Source organism: Pipistrellus kuhlii, unplaced genomic scaffold (genome assembly GCF_014108245.1).
Source record: "Pipistrellus kuhlii isolate mPipKuh1 unplaced genomic scaffold, mPipKuh1.p scaffold_m20_p_12, whole genome shotgun sequence".
Taxonomy (NCBI): domain Eukaryota; kingdom Metazoa; phylum Chordata; class Mammalia; order Chiroptera; family Vespertilionidae; genus Pipistrellus; species Pipistrellus kuhlii.
In genome coordinates this window covers 6507283-6534395 of record NW_023425427.1, presented here as the reverse complement: position 1 = coordinate 6534395, position 27113 = coordinate 6507283, and the positions used below count along the sequence as shown (strand labels likewise).

General features: G+C 38.1%; 1 protein-coding gene across 2 annotated transcripts in view; it reads left to right on the top strand.

Moving 5' to 3' along the window:
- The window catches only part of KIAA1958 (KIAA1958 ortholog), an 82900-nt gene that overhangs the window by 21414 nt on the left and 34373 nt on the right, over positions 1 to 27113 (top strand). For both annotated transcript variants that reach the window (XM_036432989.2, XM_045579901.1), the window contains exon 2: positions 4714 to 5908. In XM_036432989.2, coding sequence (XP_036288882.1) covers positions 4738 to 5908 — 1171 coding nt within the window. In that variant the 5' untranslated portion in view covers positions 4714 to 4737. The remainder of the gene's footprint in view (positions 1 to 4713; positions 5909 to 27113) is intronic.

The following is a 27113-nucleotide window of genomic DNA, read 5'->3' as shown; positions in this document are numbered from 1 at the left end:
CTGATCCGGTACACCCTTGAGGGCAAACCAGCTGGCCCCCACCTGTGCACTAGGCCTCTAGCCTATCTAATAAAAGAGTAATATGCAAATTGACCATCACTCCAACACACAAGATGGTTGCCCCCATGTAGATACAAGATGGCTGCCACAGATGGCCTGCAGGGGAGGGCAGTTGGGAGGGACCAGACCTGCAAGGGAGGGTAGTTGGGGGTGATCAAGCCTGCAGGAGAGGGCAGTTAGAGGTGACCAGGCTGGCAGAGGAGGAAAGTTGGGGGTGACTGGGTCTTCAGGGAAGGGCAGTTGGGGGGCACCCAAACCTGCAGGGGAGGGCAGTTAGGGACAATCAGGCTGGCAGGGGAGTGGTTAGGGAGTGATCAGGCTGGCAGGCAGAAGTAGTTAGGAGCAATCAGGAAGGCAAGCAGGTGAGCAGTTGGGAGTCAGCAGTCCTGGATTGTGAGAGGAATGTCCCAGATTTGGAGACGGTGCAGGCTGGGCTGAGGGACCACCACCACACCACATCTATCCCCCCTGTGCCCCCCATGCTGAATTTCATGCACTGGGCCTCTAGTTTAATATATTCTTTCATTCTAAAAAATCTGCATCAGATGGATTTTTACTTCATTTATATGCACAAATGGAAAGTGCAAAGGTTAACACTCAGTGTTGTGTTGAAACTGTAACTTCATTCATGTCTGCTCTGTGGAGCGGAGTTGGAGACCAAGGGCCCTGAAGGCTGCAGAGCAATGCCTGGCCTTTGCCAGGGCTACTAACAGACCACATTTTGTGGGACAGCCTCAATTCCTCTTATAGGAGACGGATGGCCTAAATAGATACCTTGGGGAGCCTCCTTGGATTAAAAATACCTAGCATTATCCGGCTGATTTGAATTTTTTTAGCGGTGAGGTGTATGTGTGATTTGAGGCTTGGAAGTGGCAGAGTAGCTTTAGCTACTGTCTCTGGATATCCTCAGGATGGGGCTTAGACAGAAGATTATAGTTTACAGATTTTATAGTTTATAGATGATAGTTTATAGATTTTATAGATTATATGTTCCAGTCTTCACAAAATTTGCAAAGGTACCACAATTAAAGGCAGGTGCATTTAAATTGATTTTCTTTTTGTAAAGCCCTTTTTAAAAAAACTAAAAACTATACTTTTCTTTCTCACTTAACATTTAGAAATACACTCAAAGGGGCTTTTTGTTGTTGTTCTTAAGCCAGAGGAAAATTACTTTGTTTGTAATATGACCCTGTCCCTAACGGCCATTGCCCAACCTCCTATTCTATCTGTCACTGGGAAATACATGCAAAGGAATAGGGATGCAAGTGGTCATTTCCCTGCTTGCCTCCTGAGGGTTAGTCTGTTTTAATAGAAGGTTCTGATGTGTGTATAAAACAGTGGCAGGATTACCAAAGCATTTGGTAGCCCAGCTCTGGAATGAGGAAAGCAACATAAAAAACTAGGGCTCCAAGTATTATGCTAAGCGAAGTCAGAGAAAGACAAGTATCACATGATCTCTCTCATATGTGGAATCTAATGAACAAAATAAACTGATGAACAAAATAGATCCAGAGACATAGAAGCATAGGTGGGGGGTGAGAAGTGATCAACCAAAGAACTTGTATGCATATATGAATAACTCCTCCAGGGGAGTGCTCTGACCACCAGGGGCAGCTCTTGCATTGAGCTTCTACCCCCTGGTGGTCAGTGCGCTCCATAGAAACCGGTCATTCTGCTGTTAGGTTGATTTGCATATTACCCTTTTATTCTATAGGATTTTAATGTTAGAAGGAAACACCCTTAATGCAATAAATACTTATAAAAAATCATAAAATCTTAAACTGGAACAAAAGATTGCCATTAAAAAGAAGGATGCTTACTAGTCATGAGCATTCAAAACTGTTTTAATAAATGTGTTGACCCATGCAATTAGACGTGTTAGTTTTATATATGTTCCAAATCTGTGTTAAGAGTAAAATAAGAACAACAGAGAGTTGTTAACAGAACCTGTGAGATCTGAAATACTGGGACAGCACTGGTGCATGCCCAAATGAATCTCCGTGGCTAACCCCTGGGGCTCATGTGTGCTTGTAGATAAAAGCCCATAGAAGGAAGTATGCCAATTCCCCTGTAAAAACAAACATATTCTTATTAACACTATTTTAAGGAATGGTCATTTTGTCAAAGATTCAAATTATTGGATGGGTTAGTTACCTTGTGCATATATTCTTGAATATACACAATGAATATGATTGTATTCTTATGAATATATTTTTAATGAATCTATTGATATTCATTACATTTTAAATTAAGCTCAAAATTTCCTGCATGTAAATTGAGCTCAAAATATGATCAATAGTACAGGGCATGAATATGAATATCTGCTGTTGAAAATATGAATATAGTCTTAATGAATATGTTGATATTCATTAAATTTTAAACCAGGTTCAAAAATGACCCAATGTGAAGAACATAGCTCATGAATATGAATATAAACTTATGAAAATGTTCATGAATTTATTGATATTCATTAATTTAAAACTGCATTAAAATGTTTTCCCTGTAGGGCAGAGAAGAATATATTCATGAATATATTCATAAGGAGGATATATTCATGAATATAATCATCATAAAGAATATATTCACATTTATTGAATATATTCATGACGAATATATTCATAAGAAAATTTAAACCATTCTACAAATCTTTGCTTTTTACAAATTAAATAGTTCTTAAAATGCTGCTATGAAGCAAATACTAAAATTTTATAGAAATCTTCAATACATGAAAAAGTATAAACTTGGCATAATCAGTGAATTGATCTATTTACAAATTGTCTCCTAGTGAATAAATTTTGGCAGATTAATTTGAAGTCCACTTTCAACATGAGATGAACCATTATTACAGCACCTGTTCTGGGAAAACCAAGACTAGAAAGAGAGGATGTTGAAACTGCTGGGCTTTCTGAATACTCAGAGAGGATCGATTAATGACACTTAGAAAATGATAGTACCTGTTAGAAATGATGGCACTGCATGACATCCAAGGAGCGAAATACTCCAGTAAATGAGACTGACATGTCAGGCAGTGGATTCAGCCAGACATTGTTATTTCAAGCTCCTGTTCATCTCCCTTGGGTTTACATTCTTGAGGCTGTACAGTGAGGTAAATGAGTGATTTCTGGGGTTGGACCACCTACATTTGGAAACCAGACTCCACTGTACTGTTTCTAGACTTTGAGTGTGTTGTGTTTTTTTAAAAAATATATAATTTAATTATATATATATAATTATATATATATATTTAAATATATATATATTTAAATATATAATTATATATAATTAAAATGCACAAATCTTTCAAGTATATAGATTGATAAATTCTTATATATGTATATGCCACATAAATACCAACTAAAATGTAAATCAATTTCATCACCCTTGTGCTCCTTAATCCTCTAAGGAAAACCACTATTCTGACTAGTATCACTATAGATTGTTTTGCCTGGGCTTGAAATTCATATACATGGAATGCACAATAAATATTATGATGTGCCTGGCTTCTTTCACTGAGCATAATATTTCTGAAGTTTATTCATTGTCGTTGTATGTATCATTAGTATATTCTTTTTTATTGCTGTCCATAGTATGACTATACAGCAAATTCTTAATCCATTCTTCTGATTTTGGGTTGGCTCCAGTTTGGGGCTATTAGGAATAAGACTTCTATTTATATTTTTGTGCTTTTTGTGGACACACACACTCATTTCTTCAAAGACTTACTCAATGAAAGGATTATGAATTGTAGTATTAGGCAGCACATCTGCTCTGCTTTAAGACAAATATATTGATTAAAAAGGAAGTTTTAGCAGTAAAATACAAAATAACTAAATATGAATATAACTAAAAAGGCTGCTCTGTGATATTTATTAATAGCTTTTAGTTTAGATACAGAAGGGAAAAGTTGGAATTGGGCTTTCCAGGCCTTGGAGGGATCTGGGTCTTTTCTTCTATCAGTAGATGAGTGGATAAAAAAGCTGTGGTACATTTACACAATAGAATACTATTTGGCTGTAAAAAAGAAGGAAATCTTGCCTTTTATGACAGCATGGATGGACCTGGAAAGTACTATTCTAAGTGAAATAAACCAGAGAGAGACAAATACCATGTGATTTCACTTATATACCTAATCTAATGAACAGAGTAAGCTAAACAAACAAAATAGAAACAGACTCATAGATACAGAGAATATAGACTGACAGCTGTTAGAGGGGAAGGGTGTTGGAAGGCTGTGTGAAAAAGTGAAGGGACTAAGCAAAATAACAACTCACAGGCAGACAAATAGTATGGTGATTACCAGAGGGAAAAGGGGTGAGGGGAGGAAAAGGGGGGGAAGAGGAGATAAATGGTAACTGAAGGACACTTGACTTTGGGTGATGAGCACACAATACAATGAACGGATAATGAATTATAGAATTGTCCACCTGAAACCTGTGCATGTGCCCTGACTGGGAATTGGACCCGACACCTTTTGGTGTACAGGACGATGCTCCAACCAGCTGAGCCACATCAGCCAGGGCTAACTAGACACCGTTCTGAAGTACATTTCTTTTTTATGCTACACGATGACCACAGTTCAAGGAAATTGAAGTAATTGGCCTATGGAAATACCTTGGGTAATAATGGCTTCTTGTTTTGATTATTTCCCTTTAGGAAAGACACTGCTGATCCTGTAACATGGAGGATTGCCTTCATACCTCTTCTGAGAATCTGTCCAAATTGGTCAGCTGGGCCCACAGCCATGGGACTATTTGCAGCCTCATTCCTAACCTGAAGCACTTGCTCTCGGAAGGTTCTCATGGGAACCTGACAGCAATGTGGGGCTGCAGTGCTGGCCATGCTTATCACTGGCCACTGACAGCGACTTGCAGAGCTGGCTCCCAGGAGAGGGTCTGTTTCCAGGATAACAGAAGTTTTAACTCGGATAGCCCCAGTATAATTGGAGTGCCCTCTGAGACACAAACCAGCCCAGTTGAAAGGTACCCTGGGAGACCAGTGAAAGCGAAGCTTGACTGTAATCGGACCAGAGACTCTTGTGACTTCTCTTATTGCAGTGAGCCCTCTGAACTGGATGAAGCTGTCGAGGAATACGAAGATGAAAACACCCTGTTTGACATGGTGTGTGAGTCTTCCGTTACCGATGAGGATAGTGACTTTGAACCCCAACCCCAAAGGCCTCAGAGCATTGCTCGAAAAAGGCCTGGCATACTCCCATCTTCTCTCCACTCAAGCTCCCAGGCTCACATGGTTGATGAGTGCAGCAGTGATGTCATCATCAAGAAGATCAAACAAGAGATTCCTGAAGATTATTACATCGTGGCCAATGCAGAGCTGACTGGCGGAGTCGATGGACCAACCCTATCGTTGACACAGATGGCAAAACCCAAGCCTCAGACTCATGCCGGCCCCTCTTGCGTAGGGTCTGCTAAGCTAATCCCCCACGTATCCTCTGCCATCAGCACAGAGCTAGACACACATTGTGTGTCCGCATCCCCCTCTGTGATGTCCAGGCCAATCGTCCAGAAGACCACCAGGGCATCTCTGGCTTCACCAAACAGAGGACCCTCTGGTACCCATGGCACCAGCCAGCACGTGGCCATGCAGACGCCTGTGAGCACATCCCATCCTCACAAACAGATCAGCATCCCTCTGTCCGCCCTGCAGCTGCCTGGACAGGAGGAGCAAGTGGCTTCCGAAGAGTTCCTGCCCCACCTGCCCAGCCAGGCCTCCTCCTGCGAGGTAGCCCTTTCTCCTTCAGTTAACACAGAGCCGGAAGTGAGCTCCAGTCAGCAACAGCCCCAAGTCGCTCCAACCATAACCACCGAGGCCATGGCACAGTGCATACCAGGTATGGCATGTGAGGTGACCGTGAGTCCCTCGTCCACGTACCTCAGAGAATTCTGCGCCGTCAGCACTTCACAAGCCAGAGAGGCTCCGTTGGGTAGAATTCGGGCCTTTAATATTCTCAGAAAGATAGAAGTAGTGAAATGTGTTATATCTAGGTGATGCTATAAAGGAAATTCTGAATTAAGGCCATCCATCCAGTTGATGTACCTCAGGACTGAGAGGACAGCCATAGGATTATGCTGTTGAAAACACATGGCTAGATTTAAGGTTTGTATCTGATTTTAAGTTGAATTTTTATGTAGTTATTAAAAACAAAACAAAATGTATGCTGTCCTATTAGTACTTGGTTGCTGTTTGAAGACAAAATGATTTTGGGTTAGGCATATAATGACAATAGACCTAATGCTTTACCATTATTATTTATTTGTCTGCACCAACTGGTGTATTTCTATTTATTTTAGTTGATATGGCAGTTTAAAACAAGTTTAAAAAAAAACACAAAACAAAACAAAAAAAACACAAGCATTTCTCAAGTATTTGACCTCTCCTCTCAAAATTTAAAAGAATCAGATAGCTTGCATTTCTGTAATACTTGGTGTCTAACAGGAATGGATTGAGAGGAGAGGGAAAGAATTATCTGTAATTCGAACATCTCTTTTTGTAATTTTAATATTCAGTACCTACTTAATCTGGGTTATTATTATATGAAGGGGGTTTAGATATCATGCTGTGAGGTTCATGCTTCAAATCTAATGGACCAGAGTTAGAAACATGGAGAAGGATGAACAGACATGCAAAGGCTAGAGGGAGCGGAAATTTCTGGCACATTTTGGTTTCATTTTAGTCCCTCTCAAGAAAGTCATGTACTTTGTGAAAAGCTTCCTAGCAGCCTGAGGTACCTGTGCCTTTAACCTAAAACTTCCTAGAATTAAGTTGCTTTTCCCAGAGTGAGTGTCAACTTTAAGATTCCCAAAGGAAACCTTTGATGTATGATTTTTTTTTTTTAACACAGTCATGGTATAATAAAATATACCATTGAAAATATTTGTATCTTGATTCAAAATTATGCTTTTGTTTATTTTTCCTTCATTTTAAAATAATAGCTTTCTTGAGCTATAGTTTATATACTATAAAATTCACTCTTTTGATGTATACAATTCAGTGGTTTTTGGTATACTCCAGACGCGTGCACCCATCACCGCTAGCTAATCCCATACCCACTAGCAGACAATGTTTCCTTCCTCCACGCTACCGTCAACCACTAACTTTTCTGTCTCTGTGGATTTGCCTATTTTGCACATTTCATATAAATGGAGTCATTATGTAATCTCTTGAGATGGCCTTCTTGCACTTAGCATAATTTTTTCCCTTCTTTATTTATTAAGGTATCACCTATGTATCCTTATCCCTCCATTGCCCCCCTCCCCTCTCTGTTCATGCCCTGACCCCCCTGGTGTCTGTGTCCATTGGTTATGCTTATATGCACTTAGCATAATTTTTAAAAAGATTAATCTATGTTGTAGTGAATGTCAGCATTTATTTTCTTTTTATTGCCAAATAGTATTTCATTGTGTGGATGATACCATGTTTTCTTTACTTTATTAGTTGATGGGCATTTAGGTTGTTTCCATTTTTTGGCTATTGTGGATAATGCTATTAATAACATTTGTGTACAAGATTTTGTGTGGACATATATTTTCATCTCACTTGGGCAACTACCTAGAAGTGGAATTGCTGGGTTATGTGGTAACTCTGCGTTTCTGAGGAGCTGCCAAAATGTTTCCCAGAGCGACTCCACCATTTTACCGTCTCACCAGCAGTCTAAAAGGTTCCTGTTTCTCCACATGTTCCCCAATACTGGTTATTTTCTATGTTAAAAATATAGTTGTTCTATTTAAGTAGTATCACATTGTGGTTTTGCTTTGTGCTGCCCTCCTGGCTAGTGCTGTTGAACTTTTTTTCATGTAGTTATTGGCCATTTGTATATCTTTTGAGATATTCAGATTCTTTAACCATTTTCTAACTAGACTGTCCTTTTATTGTTGAGTTGAAAGAGCTGCTTATACATTCTGATTATAAGTCCCTCATCAGATAGATGATTTGTAAATATTTTCTTCCAATTTCATGAGTTGTCTCTTCCTTCGTCCCTCCCTTCTTTTTGTTTATTTTACTTCAACCATTTATTAACAATATGGTTTTTTGCTAATCCTCATATCATTAGACACAGTGTTATCTTTATTAGGTTGAGAAAGTCTTACTACTAGGAAATCTGACTCTTAATAAATATAGCATATAAGTAATATTTTTTCACTTAAATAGTTGTGGGTCTGATTTATTTGTTTCTCACCACCACCACCTTTTCTTTTTCCTTTTTTCTTTTCTTTTTATTTTTCTTTTTGTAAAATAGGAGGCTTAGCCTGATAGAATTTTCTGAGTTCTCAATTTATATTGGAGAGTAGAATTATATTTTACAGAGTGGATCAGTATCCCAAAACTATGAAATTGAGAGGGGAAAAAACAACAACCAAGAAAATGTAATCTTATGAGAGCTATAAAAGGCAAACAGGGCCAAGGATAGCACATAACATATATAATCATAAACTATGATTTGGCTTTACTCTCAAAGGAAAGGTTAGTTTAGCTTGGAATTGAACCTTCAAGAAAAAACAGTATGAAGAACGTGATGGGAATTTTTAAGGAATGATCCTGATAGTTTGATCCATTGTTCTGCGGAAGGATATTATATTGCTAAGATGTTATTAGCTTTAGAGAAACACTGTTTGGATTGGAAACATCAATGGGACAGATAAATATCTGGCATTTTTCTATTAGAAAAGAAGTAGAAAGTCAACTTAAAATTTATCTTGTTCCACAAAGCCCAAATTATTCTTTGTGCTATAAAAGTTTTACTTATTTGTTTTTGTATATTTATAGTAAATAGTTGTACTATAAATGTTTTATTTATTTGTTTTTGTATATTTATTTATAAATAGTCTTCATTCTAAATATAGTGTGTTTAAAAAAAAAAAAATTAGAATCCAGCGCATCCAAACGTGTGAATAAATATGTACAGATGGCCCTAGCTGGTTTGGCTCAATGGATAGAGTGTTGGCCTATGGACTGAAAGGTTCTGGGTTTGATTCTGGTCAAGCACACATGCCTGTGTTGTGGGCTCGATCTCCAGTAGGGGGCGTACAGGAGGCATCCAATCAATGATTCACTCTCATCATTGATGCTTCTATCTCTCCCTCTCTATTCCTCTCTGAAATAAATAAATAAATATTTTTTAAAAATATGTACAGATGGGCCTTACAAGGTTAATATATAAAGCATTACGTGGAACTAAGCAAGGAGGAGAGGTTCAAAAAGAACTAGCTGAAAGCAGAAACAGGTATTTTTAGTGTGTGTGTATGTGTGTGTGAGTGTGTGTTTGTGTCTGTCTTCACAAAAATGTTTATTTTCTTAGCAGCCGTGCTTATAATAGTAAAAAAATGGAAACAATCCAAATATGTCAGCTGGTGAATGGATAAACAAAAAGATATATCTATGCCATGGACTACTGTTTAGCAATATAAAGGAGCAAAGGCTACATGTTACAATGTGGTGGAATCCTGAAAACATTATATTGAGTGAAAGAAGCCAGACTTTAAAAAGCCACATATTATATGATTCCATCTAAATGAAATGTTCAGAAAAGGTAAGTCTATAGAGACAGAAAGCAGATTAGTGATTTCCTGAATCATTACTGCAAACAGCAAGAGGGATCTTTCTGGAGAGCAGAATCAGGTGCTTTTAAAGTGGATGTTGTATAGGCTTGAGTCTTTATTAAAGTCACTGTAGGAATGCCATGTGTCATTGAATAATATTTTTTAAATAAATATTTTGAGTCAGTCAGAAACAAAGATAAATTGTCCCACTTTGTTTAGTTTCTCAGATGCCATTTAAATTCATTTCCCTTATTGGAAAATCATTCTTGCTTTTGTTCAGAGCTAACCTCACAAAGTTACAATATTTTAACCAGGTTGTGGATAAACATTTTTCACATCAGTGCTATCATACTGCTCAACCCAAATATTAGCAAATTGTAATGAGTAAAGAAGACGCACATCATTAGAAGAATTCTTGGCTGTCTCCCATCAGCTTAGATTCTGTTAATTTTTGAGGTTTTTAATCTAGACGTCTATCATAAATTTAAATCTCTATTACATCATGAGTTGAGAAGCAGCCCTCCAGGGAATGCAGGGTCCACACTCTGGGGCACATGGTTATTTCATCTGGGTGCCCCGTAAATTCGAACCTGTCCTGTGTCTGAGAATTCCCACCTTTGTGCATCTGTACTTCCCCTTTGGAGGAGCCAGGAACTTGCTTTCCAAGCTCATATTTCAGTGAGGGCTGTCCTGTGACCTTAGGCACATCAGGCTAAGCAGAAGGACCTGGAAGAGGCTGTTCTGGCCAATCCAGTCAGTCTGTAGAGGCAGTGGGAGCAGCATTCCAGCAGCAGTTCCCTTGTTTGAGGCCCACGCTGGAGTGTTGATAGCTGGGTTGTCTCCACCAGGGCACATCTGTCAGGGCATGCATGGTTTATAGACAGCTCCAAGCCTGACTTAGTGGCGATCCAGGAAATGCTGTGTGTGTGTGGCCTTCATTAAATTACCTCTCTGCCGAAAGCCAGCTAGACTGGACTTCCATTGGTTTAAACAAAGAATCTGGAGGAATACCACCTGGAAACCTAGAAAAGATATTAACCTCTCCTAAGTGTTGCGTGAAAAAGAAAATAATTTTCTTTTTGCCACTAGGTTTGTATTTTCATCTAAAACATATGACATCCCCGTGGTAAAAAGTCACTGGTTCCATGATGCCCCTTATCGTGTGCCATCTTGCTGTACAAATTGTGACGGCGACCCATGGGATGGTAGACAGAGCTTCTTCTCACATTAAACCCATCCCTCTTTTCCCAGTGGGAGTTTCCACTGAAATTTGTCCTTTGAGAGGACAGCTCCTTGTAACATATTCTCTGAACCTAGAATGGAAGGAGGTACTTGTTAAGCCTTTGCTTTTGGAGCAGGGCTTTAAGGGCATAATGGGAAATAGGAGAAATCCCATCTTGAACATTTATTTAGAGTCAGTTTTGAATTATTAGTTTTCCCGTAGGTACACCTTTTTTTTCCATGCCAATTCACATGATACTATTTCCTGAACTGATCTATTTTATTTCTTTACCATTTTTTTCAATTCCATCCCTTGTGGAATGATACTATATTGCTAAGAGGGATTCAACAGCAAAATCACCGGGAGGGAGCCCAAGTCAGGAGGATATTAGGAATCCGGACATTGACATTTTATATTGTCTCATATGTTTCATTTCTTTTCTTTTTCTTCACCTTCCATTTCATTTTCTCCTTGCATAATTTCCTTGCCTTGCCATCGGGAGTGGTGGTAAATGTGGGGAGTTTGGTAAAGTCTGGTGAAAGGGAGTGAGCTTTATTTCTTTAGGCCTCCTAGGAGAAAGTTAATGGACTAGATGCTTACCTAAGTTATTCATGTCTATGTTAATACCGAGGAGGCTTTAATGGAACTGGAAGCCTTAATGGAACTACACAGCACTCTCCTCTTCAATCCCTGGGTCTTCCACGGAGTACACATGTGGCCATTGTGTTGATAAATAATTGATGACGAGAATGTATCTTAGGGGAAAATTATGTGCCAGATCCTGGGAGTTTCTGGGTCTTACTGCTTAATGTTAGCCACATCTGCTAAAAGCAATAACCTTGTTTCATTCCTCACTCGCCTGAATGGCAGTGAAGAAATCAGCCCTCTCCCCCGGTAAGATATGGGACTGCAGGTCCATGGAAGAGAGAGTACGTGTAAACCTGGATGAAGTTACAGACCTCTAATAAGTTGCTGAACACTGTGAACCTTTTCAGATCCATACTGTCAGCACCCCTTTCCATAGCCTTTCCCGGCTTCCTTCCACCCCTCTGCTGAGCATCACAAGGCCCCATTGTTTCTCGACTTGAAGATTGCCAGTATTGACCCTCCTACTTGAGCCCCTAAGTATTGCAAAGCCCTTCCTCCTCAATCAGAGTGGTGGTGGGGTTCTGTTAGGTTTTACCAGGTATAGTAGAAAGCCAGTAGCCATGATGCATGTAAGGATCTAGGATGGTCATCTCCCACCCCTGATCTCTGAGCACTCCCTTCCTTCCTTCCTGCAATGCAGTTCTCAGAAAACAGCTTTAAAATGAGCAATTTTCACCCTGTTTTCTACTCTGGGGGAGAGATGTGGAAAGGGAATATGTGGCTAAATGCAGTCATTCTGTTGAAAAAGAATTCACTAAAAAATTAAATAAAAAGAATTTACCCTATTGTCATGTATTTTCAAAGTATTTAGGCTTTTACAAAGGCAGTTTTACAAAAAATGAAAACCCATTATAACTTATATAACATAAGCTATGTAACTTATACACACCTTATTATAGAACTGTAGTAATTTAAATGGAATGGTCTGAGACAAAGCTAGACTAATAGGAACAGAACGGGCTGATAACCCAGAAACATGCCTATGCCTATCTGGGATCTTTGTGTGAAAGAGATGTCTTCATAAATCAGGAAAAGGGATGGACCAGTCAATGAGTAGTTTTGGACAGTTGGTCACCCATGTGGAACAAAATCGAATTAGTTCCTTAGCTCACATCAGACATGAAATAAATCCCATCAGAAGATCTAAATGTGGATATATAAAACTTAAAACGTGTGATGGAAATCTTGCAAAATGGCTTTGGTGTCAGAATGAGTTTTTTAAAACATGACACAAAAAGCACAAACCATGAAAGAAAAAATTGAAAATGCTGACAGTCTTAAAAAATTCCAGCTGAAACGGGTATCATAAACAAACTTAAAAGACAAGCAAAAGTTTGTGAGATTATTTCAAGTTCATAACCAAAAATATTCTAATACAGAATATATAAAGAATTGCCACAAATCAGTAAGAAAAATGTCAAATAATCCAGCAGGGAAATAAAGAAGCATTTAAAAAATATATATTTTATTGATTTTTCACAGAGAAGAGGAGAGAGGGATAAAGTGTTAGAAACATCGATGAGAGAGAATCATCGATCAGTTGCCTCTTGCACACCCCCTACTGGGGATGTGCCCGCAACCAAGGTACATGCCCTTGCCCGGAATCAAACCCGGGACCTTTCAGTCCGCAGGCCAACGCTCTATCCACTGAGCCAAACCGGTCCCAGTGTAAAGAAGCATTTCTAATAAGATGAAACCTATATAGTTAATAAATATATGAGAAAGGCTCAACCTCAATTGTAATCGGGGGGATGCAAATTAAAACAACAGTGAGGAACCGACAGAAAGGCAAAACTTATTAATTTTAACTATCCTAAGTGTTGAAAGTATTGGAAAATAAGGACATGCGGGTGGGCATATGAATTGGAACAATCACTTTGGAGAGCAGTTAACAATTTCTAATAAAGTTAAAGATGTGCATATTATTCAACCTGGGAATTCAATTTCAAGAGATGTACTCAAAAAGAAAAATGCAATATTGTGTATCTTGCAACTTTGTGATATCTTCTCAAATCTCTATCTGTAGATATTGTAATGTCGTTTTCAGTGGAATATATGCATTTATTAATGTATATAAATCTTGAAAACAAAGTTGCAGGATAATATTTAAAACATATCTTTTAAAAAAATTATTAGATATTGCTGTGTGTTACACACACACGCACACACACACACAAAACACATAATTAATTATGAAACACAGCGTGTAAAGCAATTCTCCAGATACGTGATAGTGCTTACCCTTGGGAGGAGGTGGTATAAGAATGAGTGCACAGGAAACTTGAACTGTATCTGTAACATTTTCTTTTTAAAATGTTTTATTTATTTATTTATTTATTTATTTATTTATTTATTTATTTTAGAGAGGAAGGGAGAGGGTGTAGAGAGAGAGAAATATTGATGAGAGATATTGATTGGCCGCCTCCTGCACGCCCCCTACTGGGGATAGAGCCTGCAACCAGGAATCAGACCAGGGACTTCTTAGTTCACAGGTCAATGCTCAACCACTGAGCAGTACTGGCTGGGCGATAACATTTTCTTTTAAAAACATGTAAAAGAAATATGACAAAATAGTAATGTGTTAAATCTGAATGACAGGAACATGAATTTGTGTTATACAAGAGGCAATGTAAGCACAGGGCTTAATTATGGAAATCCAGACACAGATTGCCTGGGTTCATATTCCAGCTCTGCTACTCGTTTTGTGGGTAACTTTGGCAAGCTATTTAACCTCTCTGTAGCTTAGCTTTATCACGAGTAAAATGAAGAAAATAATATATCTATGTTATAGGGTTGACATGGGATTAAATTTTTAAAAAGCTTTCATACTTTAATATTCTGTATGCTTTTCTGTATATTTTAAATGTGATCACTTATTTTTTTCAGCTTATTTTTATTTTAAAAAACGATTTTAAATATAATGTTATATGCAATGAACCTTAGTATTTCAAGAAAAACTTTTAAATATAATAATGTTACATGCAATAAACATTACTATCTCAAGAAAAATGATTTTAAATATGATAATGTTACATGCAATAGACACCAATTATTCAAGAAAAATGATCTTACATATAATAATATTACATGCAATGAACATTAATATTTTAAGAATAAAAGAATTTTAAGTATAAAATATTACCAAAACTACTAACATAGTATATTAGCACAGAAATTGTAGGAAATATTAAAAATCTGAAAATAACAGGATTACTTCTATTATAATCTAGAATATTTTCCCCTCTGGCTTTATTTTTGTTCATCAGTTTATGATGTTCATTATATTCCACAAATGACAGATCATATGATATTTATCTTTCTCCAACTTGCTTATTTCACTTAGCATGATGCTTTTAAAGTCTATTTTGTCAGATATGAGTATTGCTACTACAGCTTTTCTTTTCTTTTCCATTTGCTTGGAAAAAATTTTTCCACCCCTTCACTTTCATCCTGTGTGTGTCTTTTGTTTTGAGGTAGGTCTCTTGTAGACAGCATATAGTTGGGTCATGTTTTTGTATCTATTCAGCTACCCTACACCTTTTGATTGGATTATTTTATCCATTTACATTTAGGGTTATTATTGAGAGATACTTATTTATAGCAATTGTAATTCTATATGGCTAAGTTTCTCTCTCGGTTTCTTCTTCTCAGCAATCCCTTACAGCAATCCCTTTAGCATTTCTTATAATGCTGGCTTGGTGGTGATGAACTCCTTTAGCCTTTTGTTTTGTCTGGGAAGCTCTTTATTTGACTGTCTATTTTGAATGATAGCCTTACTGGATATAGTAATCTTGGTCTCCGATCCTTGCTTTTCATTATCTTGAGTACTTCATGCTATTCTCTTCTGGCCTATAGAGTTTCTGATGTGAAATCAGATGTCAGCCTTTATGGGAACTCCTTTGTAGGTAACATTTTCTTTTCTCTTGCTGCCTTTAAGATTCTCTCTTTGTCTTTAATTTTTGGCATTTTAATTATGATGTGTCTGGGCTTGAGTCTGTTTGGGTTCTTCTTGTTTCGATTTCTCTGTGCCTCCTGAACTTGTGTGACTTTTTCCTTTACCAGGCTAGGGAATTTTTCTAACACCTCCTCTGTTCCTTTCTGCCTCTTCTGGCACACCTGCTATTCTAATATGTTACATTTCACATTGCCCCACAGCTCCCTTAAGCTGTCTTCCTGTTTTTTAATTGTTTTTTTCTTTTTGGTTCTCTGATTGACTTATATTTTCAATTCTGTCTTCTAATTCAATTTGATCCTCAGCTTTCCCTAATCTGCTATGTATTCCTTCCAATGTGTTCTTTATTTTGTATTATGTCATTCTTTATCTCAGGCTGTTCTTTTTTATAGTAATTGCTAGAGGCTTGGTGCATGAGATTCTTGCCCAGAGTTGGGGTAACCTCAGCCCAGCCTGCACCCTCTCCAATTCGGGACCTTCGGGATATGTATGACTGCTGGCCTGGTTACCCATCATGCTCCCTTCCTCCCCCTCTGGTGCTGGGTTGCCCCATGCAGCCTGCTGTTCAGTCATTTGGTCAGCCCTCACTAATCCCGCCGCCAGCCTGGTTGTTCCACACAGCCTGCTTGTTCAGTCATTTGGTCATCGACCCAATAACCCCCCTGCCAATCTGGTCATAGGCCAGCCATCTTGTGAGGATGCGATGGTCAGTTTGCATATTACCTCCTTAATATATGGGATATCTTTTTTCATACTGTTGAACATTTTTAACATCATTACTCTGAACTGTGTTTCACATAAATTTCTTATCTCTGCTTCATTTATCTCTTCTTCTGGAGAATTCACTACGACTTTTATTTGGGGGTTGTTTCTTTGTTTCCTCATTTTGGTTGTCTGTTAGGGTTTGTGACTATGTTTTAGGTAGATACTCTGTACCTCACAATCTCTAGTGCAGGACATTGTTAAAGGCTGTTTCTGACTAATTGGATCAGGCAAAGACTCAAATCCTTCAGAGACTCTGACTTGAATTGCCCCCAGGCAGTAGTCTTCAGGTATGGTGAGAGTTTTTTCCCCCCATCAGGGTGGGGCAGTTGCTTCTGCCTGGAGGCTAATTGTTACTTTTAATCTTTTAAGTGGCCTCAGGGCAAGGTATTTTCCAGTACGGTGTGTCAACTGTCTTCCCCCAGTCAAGGCAGCTGTCTATATGAAAAAGTATGATTCATCCCAGGAAACTCAGGGTGTCTGCCTTCTGAGCTCTATTCCCTAAGTCCCCAGTCCTGGGATCTCTCACAGCCCCAGTCCACTTCACCCTCCTGCCAGAGCACAAGGAAGGTGGCTCTACAGGGAATTTTTGTACAGTGGCCCTTCCTGAACTTTCAGCTGCCACTCCCTGGCAGACAGTATCCCATTCCTTTTCATATGTTTGGTGCTATCCCAGCTTCAAGATTAGATCTCAGAGTTCTCAGTGGCACCTCTCCCCACAGCTGAGCTCTCTCTCTTGGACTTCAGTTGCTGTCTGTGGGTGTCCAGCCAGCCCTTTCGTGCCTCTGCCCCTCCTACCAGTCTCTTTGCGGTCCACCCTTGAGTATTAGGGTTCTCTCCTGCGAGTTTTCCATTGATTATTGAGGAAGCTTTCTGCATTTCAGTTGTAATTCCATCTTGTTTCTGAGAACATGTCCATGCTCATTAGTGTGATTACCTTTAAATATTGACTGTGCATCATAAATAAAATTGATTGTGGAATGAAGAGGGTATTTTGACATTGTTATTGTTGTTATTGAATATAGAGGGATATTTTGGTAAGAAAGTAAAATTTTAATATGTCTTCTAGTATACTTGTTTATGGACAAAAGATCTAAGAATTATTCTTCTAAAGTTCAATGCTATAGCTTTCCTCCTATGACTATAATGGGATGCTGTCATGCAGGATTTTATTAAATTCTTCTGCTGGAACAAATAAAATAAAATAAAAATCACAGTAACAAAATGTCCTCTATTATGTACCTAACACTTTTATTTCCAGGATCAACATTACCTGAATTCCATGAAGAAAAGTTGTTTTTTTGTTTTCTTGATGGGAAATGAGGCATAGGATAACTAGGTGATTTACTTGGAGTCACAGTCAGAAGAGACTTTGTCTCCTACTTTTAACTGAGAGGGATGGCGTCCCTGCTCAGTAGCATGGTCCCTACCTCTGCTTGTCTTGGTGTGGGAATAGCTTTAAACTTGGATGGTGTCCCCTTCCCCTTGCATTTTCAGGTCATGCCTATTACTTTTCCAAAGTTTAGCCTGCTAGACTTTTTAGAGTATACCCTAAAAAGATCATCTTTTTTCCCTGAGAATACTTTTTAAAAGGATTTATTGTACCAGGAATAGTGAGAGATGTGTCTTGGTCTCTTCTTCTACTGTGCATCTGGACATATCGCCTTGCACTTCAACTTATCAAATATTTTTTAGGATCATCTATATGATAAGGCTAATGAAAATACAAGATGAATGTCAAATTTCCCGCTCCCGGAATGCATTGTTGAGTAAAGGAGGCAGGCAAACCAACAATCCCAACTCCAAGTGTATAGAAAGTCTATAAAATGCAGTGAAACATAGTAAGGAGCAGCTGTCTTATGGGACAAAGACATTAGGCATGAACTAGTGCAGACTACTTAGGGAATCGAGGCTTTGAGTAGATTTCAAAGGATTCAGGAGAGTGGCTGGAAAGTCAGGCTGGAGCCATTTGTGAAAGGCTGCATGTGTGATGTCAAAATGCCCTGGGAGGGAGCCAAGGAACACAGTTTGTTATCTTAGAAGATCACACTGAGAGCAGTGGGAAAGTAGAGACTGGTATACAAGAGCCATTTTACAGGGTATTACTGTAATCTAGATGGGAGATGCCCTTGCCAGTTTGGCTCAATGGATAGAGCATTGGCCTGTGGGCCAAAAGGTTCCCAGGTTCAATTCTGATTAAGGGCACATACCTTGGTTGCAGGCTCCTCCCCAGCCTGGGCCTTGGTTGGGGCTCATGCAGGAGGCAACCAATCCATGTGTTTCTCTCACATCGATATTTCTCTCTGTCTTTCCTTCTCTACCAAAAAGACATTGGAAAAATATCCTCTGGTGAGGATGACCAAAAAATTAAACAAATAAACAAATGGGAGATGGCAGTAAGTGCTCAAATGAGGTGACAATAGAGGCATTGAAGGGGAGGAGACAGGTTGATTCCAGAGTTAGAGAATACAGACCTGGATGACCTTTGAGTATTTGGCCTCATGGGATCTCTGTTGCCACCATGTATTCTCTGTCAAAAAGCACATCGCTGTTGTAGGCAACACTGAAAGGTCTTCAGGCCACAGATATCTACAGTGAAGTCACCCTTCTCTGTGTGTAGGACGAAACAGTCATGACCAATCAGTCACCCTTTCATTCAACAAACACCGATTAGAAGACTAGAAATTGCCAAGCTCAAGCTGGCTATCAGAGTAAAGCAACATAAGGGCAAAACATTGTTCTTGTTTTCATACTGCCTACTCTAATGAGAGAGAGACATCCTAATGCTTGCCCTTTCAAAACATCCCTGATTAAAACAACAACATAAAAAAACTAAAAAAAAAACAACCCACAAAACTGGTGCCAAGATGCTATTCAACTGTGAATGACTTTGTAAGACTAAATTGATTGCCTTTAGATAATACATTTATTAAGGCTGTTTCAAGGATGATATATGACTGAAAGTGGTTAAATGAATAATTAAGCCAGTATGATAAATGAAAGGCAAGTCTTTCTTAGCTGAAAATTAAATATGCAGAGGCTACAGGCAGCCCATTCTACATCATAATTTATTTGAAACAACTTTTACTCAGCTAAAAATAACAGGAGCCTCGTTATATTTAAATTATAATATTGCTTGTTTTTGCAAACAACTAGTGACCTATATAAGAATTAAAAATAAGATGTTTGCTAGTTTTCTAAAGGGCAAAATAGAAAATCAAGCTAATTGCTCTCTGTTGTACAATTGCATACTTTTCTGAGAAATTATCAGTTTTATCAGCTTTTTCTCCAATGCTTGCACATTCTTAGTGTCACTTGTTTTAATATTTCACAAGGAAGTCTTCCTAATTAAATGTTTATTTCTTAAAAATAAAGGCATTTTTCCATTACACAAACGAAGTAAAAACTCTCATTTATACACGTTTAGAAACTCACCTAAATACAATTGAGATTTCCAAATATGAAAAATGTATCGAAATACAGCAGACTAACAAATAGCTATAAACCTCAGAATGTAATTTTCCTTCAGTGAAATTGGGTTTGACTGGGACTGCTCGGAAGTCAGAAAGCAATTCAGAATTGAAGAGGCATTGACTTTTATTTTCTAGCCTTGGTCTTCATTCCTGTGGTCTGAAAAGATGAAATAATGTATGACTCAGGGCAGATAGGTTGGTCTCAGCCTCTGTGTCCCACATCGCTGTTTCCCTTCCCACAGACTGAGCTGCCTAACCATCTTGGGTCTCAGCAGGGATGGGCAGAGTACAGGTGATCTGCTGTAACCGCTTTCAGGCTAGATCTCATTTATGTAACTAATGGCATGTGTTCCCAAGAGTGTGTGAGACCCAGAAGAAGTATTTTTATAACCTGGCAAAAGTGATAAACAATGCTTCTATGGCCACAAGATGATTTTAAGCTTTATTTTAGATGAGAACAGTGTTCAGATTTACAATCACGCAAACCTGATTTATGTACCTTAGTTGGTTAATTGATTTGAGTTATACACCATCAAGCTGATTTTTCAGTGCTGCCTTACAACTATAGGGTAGCTTTTTTTTTTAGACAAAAACAATAATATTTACTGCCTTTTTTTCCATTTTCTTTATTTTCATCAAGGTAATACATGTATGTGGCAATCAATAAAATGATATTGCTAAACAATAATAGTCTCACCTCAGTCTCATCATCTCATAATCCTACTCTTCAGAGGAAATCTCTTTTGAGCCTTTCCATTCAATTCCACAATTCTAAACAAATTGTGGAAGAATTAAAACAAATTCTTTTCTTTGTTTTTTTCTTGATTTATCAATTTAAAAAATAACTACAGTGTCCTTATTATAAATGATGATTTAATTCATTTTCATTACTCTTTGAAAAAATTTTTGATTTTATGCTATTACAATATACAAGCAACCAATAGAAAATTTGAAAATAAGAAAAATAAATATGCTTTCTCAACCTCAGGGTGAAGATATTAGTGTTTCTTATCCTTTCTTCTATTCTTCCCTCCCTTTTTCTTACCATCTTCTCTTCACACGATCGTCAATATTTTCATTCTCTTTTGTGGCTATAACTGTCTTTTCTTATTTTATCCTTAGGTTGACTCTGAACATTAAAAGCTGAAAACATCATTTATATTATTTAGACAGTGTAAATATTGTTCATAGCTTTTAGTGTTCTAAGATGGAATTTCTTTCCATCCTGATGAATTTCACAGCCTCTGGGGATAAATGACTTAATCCATGTAAAGGGTTTTAGAGCAATTTCTGGCGCAGGGTCCTCAATAAGTGTGTCCCGGCATTATTATTACTGTTACTATATTTCATTGTATCTGCAATGTCATTGATTGTAAGACGTACTATTATTTTATGTTCCACAAAGAAAAAAAAGCAGTTGACCAATTAAACTATAATCACCAAGGATTTTGAGGCAAATTTCAGAGATGTTTAAAATGTGAAGTGCACCTTATACTCAATGAAGCATGCTACTGTTCTGATTTTAGTATTTTTATATATGTTTTCCAAAATTTTTTTGTGGCATTTCTTGACAGAATAGCAGAGTGGTCCTCCCCAAATTACCATTTTGGGTCTTACGTCTTCCTGCTTCAATTTGAACTATTAATTTAATGTAAGCCTGAGGTGACCCTCCCACCCTGAGGTTTCCTCTGGGTCGTATCCACTGTTCCCAAGATTTTATGTATTCCTCTATTTTTCCCCTCATTTTTTGGAGTCCATCAAATAATTTCCCAAGAATGGATATGTGGAAAGAAAACTTTGAAACTTTATCCCAAGTAGGGGGCCTGCAGGAGGCAACCGATCAATGTTCTGCTCTCACATAGATGTTTCTCTTTCTCCCTCTCCCTTCCTCTCTCTCTAAAAAGCAATAAAAAAAAGTATTTTTTAAAAACTTTGAATCTTTAAATTGCTAAAATTTGCCTATAATGTGATTTTTTAAAAAGTTTTCCTTTATTGTTCCTTTGAAAGGATTATATGTATTAATTAATCCCTCAACTCTTTGAGAATTAAAAAAGCATGCATCTTTTGTCCTTGAATTATCTTTTCCTCGGCTTTCCTGTTCCTTCATCTTTATCCTTCTCTTTAAAGTTGCCACTTCTCTTGATGCCTAGTCTGATTGTTTGTTCACATTTAAGAACACAGGACAGAAACCTGGTGTTGGTTTCTTCTGCACCTTTATACAGTTACAGTTATTGCTGCTAAATTATTATTCTGTATAATGGAAAGCAGCCATTTTATTGTGGAGAAAAAAGCTTTATTTTCCTGTTTTGCATGTACTTATAAATACAAAGCTAATCTATATAAGGAAGATAATTTAATTTTTATTTTAGTGTGAACTTTTTTTAAAAAAAAAATGGTTTATTATCCACTGAGTTAACATCCTTCAAGCCATTATGCAACTTCTTCTCGGGTGGAATTTAATGAATATTAATAGCCCAACTCAGAAAAGGAGGAGGTAATTTATTAGAATTTTGTGCATTTCCATTTTTATGTTATCTGTTTTCCTTGGCTTTATGTGCTATACATCTTTTGTTTCAAGTTGATTAATAATTCCTTTGTGTGTTTTACTATATTATGCACTTTCAGTAAGAGGTGCCTTCACATTTTGATTCTCACTAATTAAGATATGCAGTTGTGAACATTGAATTCTATTTAAGGGAAGAAATGGTTTCTTATCGAAAGTTTGTTATAGCTATTTCTGTTGTGGTAAGAGCATTTCATCTCTTAAATTCACGGACTGTGCTTGGGTTTGTTCTATCACCGGAGCTGCAGGATTTTGGCAAACTCGTGAAAAGTGCTTCTCAGATACTCCATTCTGACTGACACACTGATGAACTGCTAACAAATGCTGACGACTATTTTACTTCCAAACTGCCCTTCAGCGGGCAGGACCCTGTGCTGCTAGCGCCCTTTGATTGCTTCATGCCAGACAGCAGTAAAATAGTCAGTATTTGCAGAGTGCTTATTATTTCACTTAATTACTTATGGAACCGAGTTCCCACAGCCCTATGCAGTTGGGACTATAATTAACTCCATTTTACAGGTACAGAACTATCGCTCAAATGGTTGACCTTGCTGGAGATCAGACAGTGATAGTGTGGGAGAGCTGAGATTCTGACCCCGGCAGTTTGGTGTCCAAGTTCATGCCTTAACCAGTTGGCTCACTTGCCAAGGTGACGCTGTCTGACATGTTTCAGCGTCCTCCCACCTCACACTTAAACGTCCCTCAGTTTTCTTTATTTCTTCAGAAACTTGATTGCCAAAACTTACAGTTTTTATTCTTCCTTTTCTAGTCCCAATCTCCACCTACTGTTACTGTCTCATTGTTCCCCCCAAGGAGAGAATAGAAGTGTTCAACAGTTGAGGAGACTTATACAGGTGTGCCTAAAACAGTGTCTGCCAGGTTGGCAGTGCTGAATATATTTCTGTTGAATGTTGAAACAACTATGCACATAGGAAATTTTGTAGAAAGAAAAATTTCCTCTGCTTCCTTTGGGAAAACTCAGGCTGCAGTTTGAATGGGAGAAAGAGTGGACATAGGGAATTGTTAGGAGCCAAGAAAGGAACTTCTGTGTTGCCAATAGATAATAAATCCAATGCCAAGTTCTTATTCAAGTCTTAAAATCTATAATTTTAGATGATCAAAAGGAATATGTCAGAAATAGTAACTTAGCCAGGCATTACTGTGTTACCAATAATTTTCCTCTTGGACATAAGACAGAGCAAATTTGAAGAGAAGAAAAAAAAAATCCCAAAACTGAAGTGTATAGTTAAAATATAACTCTTTAATCACCACAAGTTTAGTGGTGATTAAAGAGTTATATTTTAAAATAAAATTTTAAATCAACTATACAGCAAAATGTAGCCAATGGCTATCTATGGATGATGGATTTTTAGGCAGTTTTGCTTTCTTCTTTATGCCTTTATATGGGGAAAAATTTTATATTAAACATGTATTTTTATGATAACATGAATAAAATAATTTATCAGGGGAAATATATATTTTCCTCTTGTGACCCTTCAACCATCTGTTTATTAAAACTTCAGACATTCCTAAATTACAAGATATTTATGCAAAGCATAGTTAAAGATATGTAAACTCGCTGAGATGAATTGTGGTTATTGTTGAATTCCTGAACTGAACAGGGCTAATTTTTACTTTTTAAAATTAGTTTTTACTTTTTTTTTTTTTTTAATATATTTTATTGATTTTTGTACAGAGAGGAAGGGAGAGAGACAGAGAGTTAGAAACATCAATGAGAGTCATCGATCAGCTGCCTCTTGCACACCCCCTACTGGGGATATGCCCACAACCAAGGTACATGCCCTTGACCGGAATCGAACCCGGGGCCCTTCAGTCCCCAAGCCGACGCTCTTCCATTGAGCCAAACCAGTCCTGGCAAAATTAGTTTTTACTTTTGAAAATGATGTACTATTCAATAAAATTTTGTTAAAGGATCTAGATGTTGGAAAACAATGAAAGAGCACATATAGGCCAGTGAAAATGATGTACTATTCAATAAAATTTTGCTTAAAGGATCTAGATGTTGGAAAACAATGAAAGAGCACATATAGGCCAGTGAAAAATGCTGTTTAACAGTATCCTGTGCTATGTAGCAATGGAATCATAGAATTAATTTGGAGAGTGAGACACATGTGTAATGCTATGGCCTCATGACTGAAACTGGAAAATGTAAACGTCACATCTATAATGAATCCATGTATCTTAAACAACTGCCCTAAGCAGAAAAGTGAGAATTAAAAAACAAGTTTCTTTTTAAAAATTGGATGTGATGTTTTGTATATCAAATTCTGATGGCAGCAGCCCACTACCTATTTTATTAATATGTATTATATCAGCAGCAGATATTTCAGACATCCTAGAAGGTACTCTTGATTCAGTGACTCTGGCTGTATAATAAAAAAGTGGGGGCGAAACCTCTCTGCAGTCTCAAATAAGCAGTGTGTCAATGAGTACTGTCAGATTGTGTAGGAAATTCCACAGCATGATTTATTACATTAATTACAGTCATGTGGGTTTCATGCCGCTAAGACTGAAAATGCAGCCACATTCTAAGGTTGATTTAAAATATATTTTGGCCAAGATGAAAGTGCTTCTTATTGTGATTAATGGAGTACAATATTTACTCTCTTGTTCTATTCTTTTGCCTTTGGAATGCTTAATTTCTTTCCTGTGACTTGAAATTAAGTTTGAGATTTGAGAAGCTTCATCTAGCTTTTATTCACTCCTGTCATCTGGCCTCCTTTTTTTGCCTTTTTTGTTGTCCCTGAATGAAGCATCTCCTTTATGTGTGAAGCCTGTTTGAATTCTCTCTTTCTAAGCAAATATGGCTAGGCTACCGCTGTCCCTGGCTGGCAGAATGGACCACAAGGCTCATTAAGTCCCTCCTGGGATGTACAGCTCTTTTTTGAGGGAAGGTTGCAATTGAGGAGAACCCCTCCTTTACTTCATTTAAAAAACACAGTGTTCTTAGAGGAGGGAATTGCATGATTTTACCCTCAGTCCTGTACTGAATTCATATAGTCACATTATGTCTCTTCTTACAGTGACACAATAAGATTGTCCAATCCCAGGATTCTAGGTCATGTGGAATGGAAGGTCTCCTGACAGTTGTTTTAGATATAGATTGATTATGTCAGCTGATTATATATGTCTGTGGCAGGATATGCCTAACATTGGTGACTTTCATAGATTGAAAGACGTAGCATATATTTGCTACACATTGAAGCATCAATAGAGGAGGGACTCAGTTGAACTAAGTGGAAAAACTTTGATTTCCTGAGTTGAAATACATTTCTTTACATATATTTAAATTTATTTCAGAGAGGAAGGGGGAGAGAGAGAGAGAGAGAGAAACATCAATGATGAGAATCATTGATCGGCTGCCTCCTGCATGCCCCACACTGGAGATCAAGCCCACAAACCAGGCGTATTCCCTGACTAGGAAATTGAACCATGACCTCCTGGTTCATAGGCCGTTGCTCAACCACTGAGCCACACCGGCACAGCTAGGACATATCTCTAAGCAGTGAGATGTCTAAAGAGTTGAACTAGATGCTTTATGTGCCCAGTGCTGAGCTAAGTGATTTGCTTTCCTATTGTATGCCATACTCCCTCCCTCCCTCCCTTTCTTCCTCCTCTCTGAAATCAGTTGTTTTCAATCTTCACCTGAGGTTATTTTTCCATTGATTTTTAGAGAGAGGGAAAAACAGAGAGTAATATCGATGTGAGAGAAATACATTAATTAGTTGCATCCTGCACGAGTTCAGACCAGGGCCCAGACCAGAGAGGAGCCTCTTACAGAGGTATGTGCCCTTGACCGGCATCAAACCCAGGCGGGACCCTTCGGTCCTCAAGCCGACTCTATCCACTGAGCCAAATCTGCTAGGCTGAAATCATTTATGTGTGTTTTTTCAAATGCAGACTCTTCTCTCTGAAATAAAATAAATAAATAAATAAAATTTAAAAAAAGCAGACTCATTCCTGCACCCTCTAGGCCACATGTGTCAAACACAAGGCCCGCGGGCCAAATCCGTCCCGCCAGGCCTTGCAATGTGGCCCGCACCGTGCTGTCATCACTGCACTCCGCTGCGTTTCCATCACAATGACAGTTTATGACTGTTCAGTAAACCATTCGGCCCGCGATTTAGGCTGGATTTTAGATTTTGGCCCCTTCTCTGATTGAGTTCGACACCCCTACTCTAGGCCATAAATTAATTCCTTGTGAGGATCTGCAAGGTCCATTGTCTAACCTCCTGTACCCATGCAGTGTCTTACTCCACCTTCTAACACAGCTCCTTGGCCTGATTAAGCTCATAGATAGAGGTAACAGAGAATATGCATGGGAGGAGAAGAGTTTATTTTTAATTTATTAAAAATAAACATCAGTTGGCTGCTTCTTGCACGTCCCCTACACAGGGATTGAACCCACAACCCAGGCATGTGCCCTGACCGGGAATCAAACAGAAACCTTTTGGTGCCTACGATGAAACCCAACCAACTGAGCCACACCAGCCAGGATGGAGAAAGGCGGCAGTGGTGGTGGTTTTCCTGTACTTTATTTGTTTAATAATACTAGTAATTTTCGTGCTCTATTTGATTGCTAAATTTCTGTTAAGGTGAAATTTTTCCAGATGCTTTAGAGTCACATAACATACAATGAGGAGAAATGAGCAGATGACTAATGTTTATTTAAGTGATTTCTGCTTCAGTGAAAACCACCATCAAGAATCATACTGCACTAACTGGTACTATTGTTCTGAATTTTCATGCTCCTGAATGTTTATGTAGGAAATGTGTTTTATGCCCACTGTTGGAAAAGATTAATCGAGCATAAAAATAATTTACTGGCCAGATAGCTATAATAGCATGCAAGTCTGGC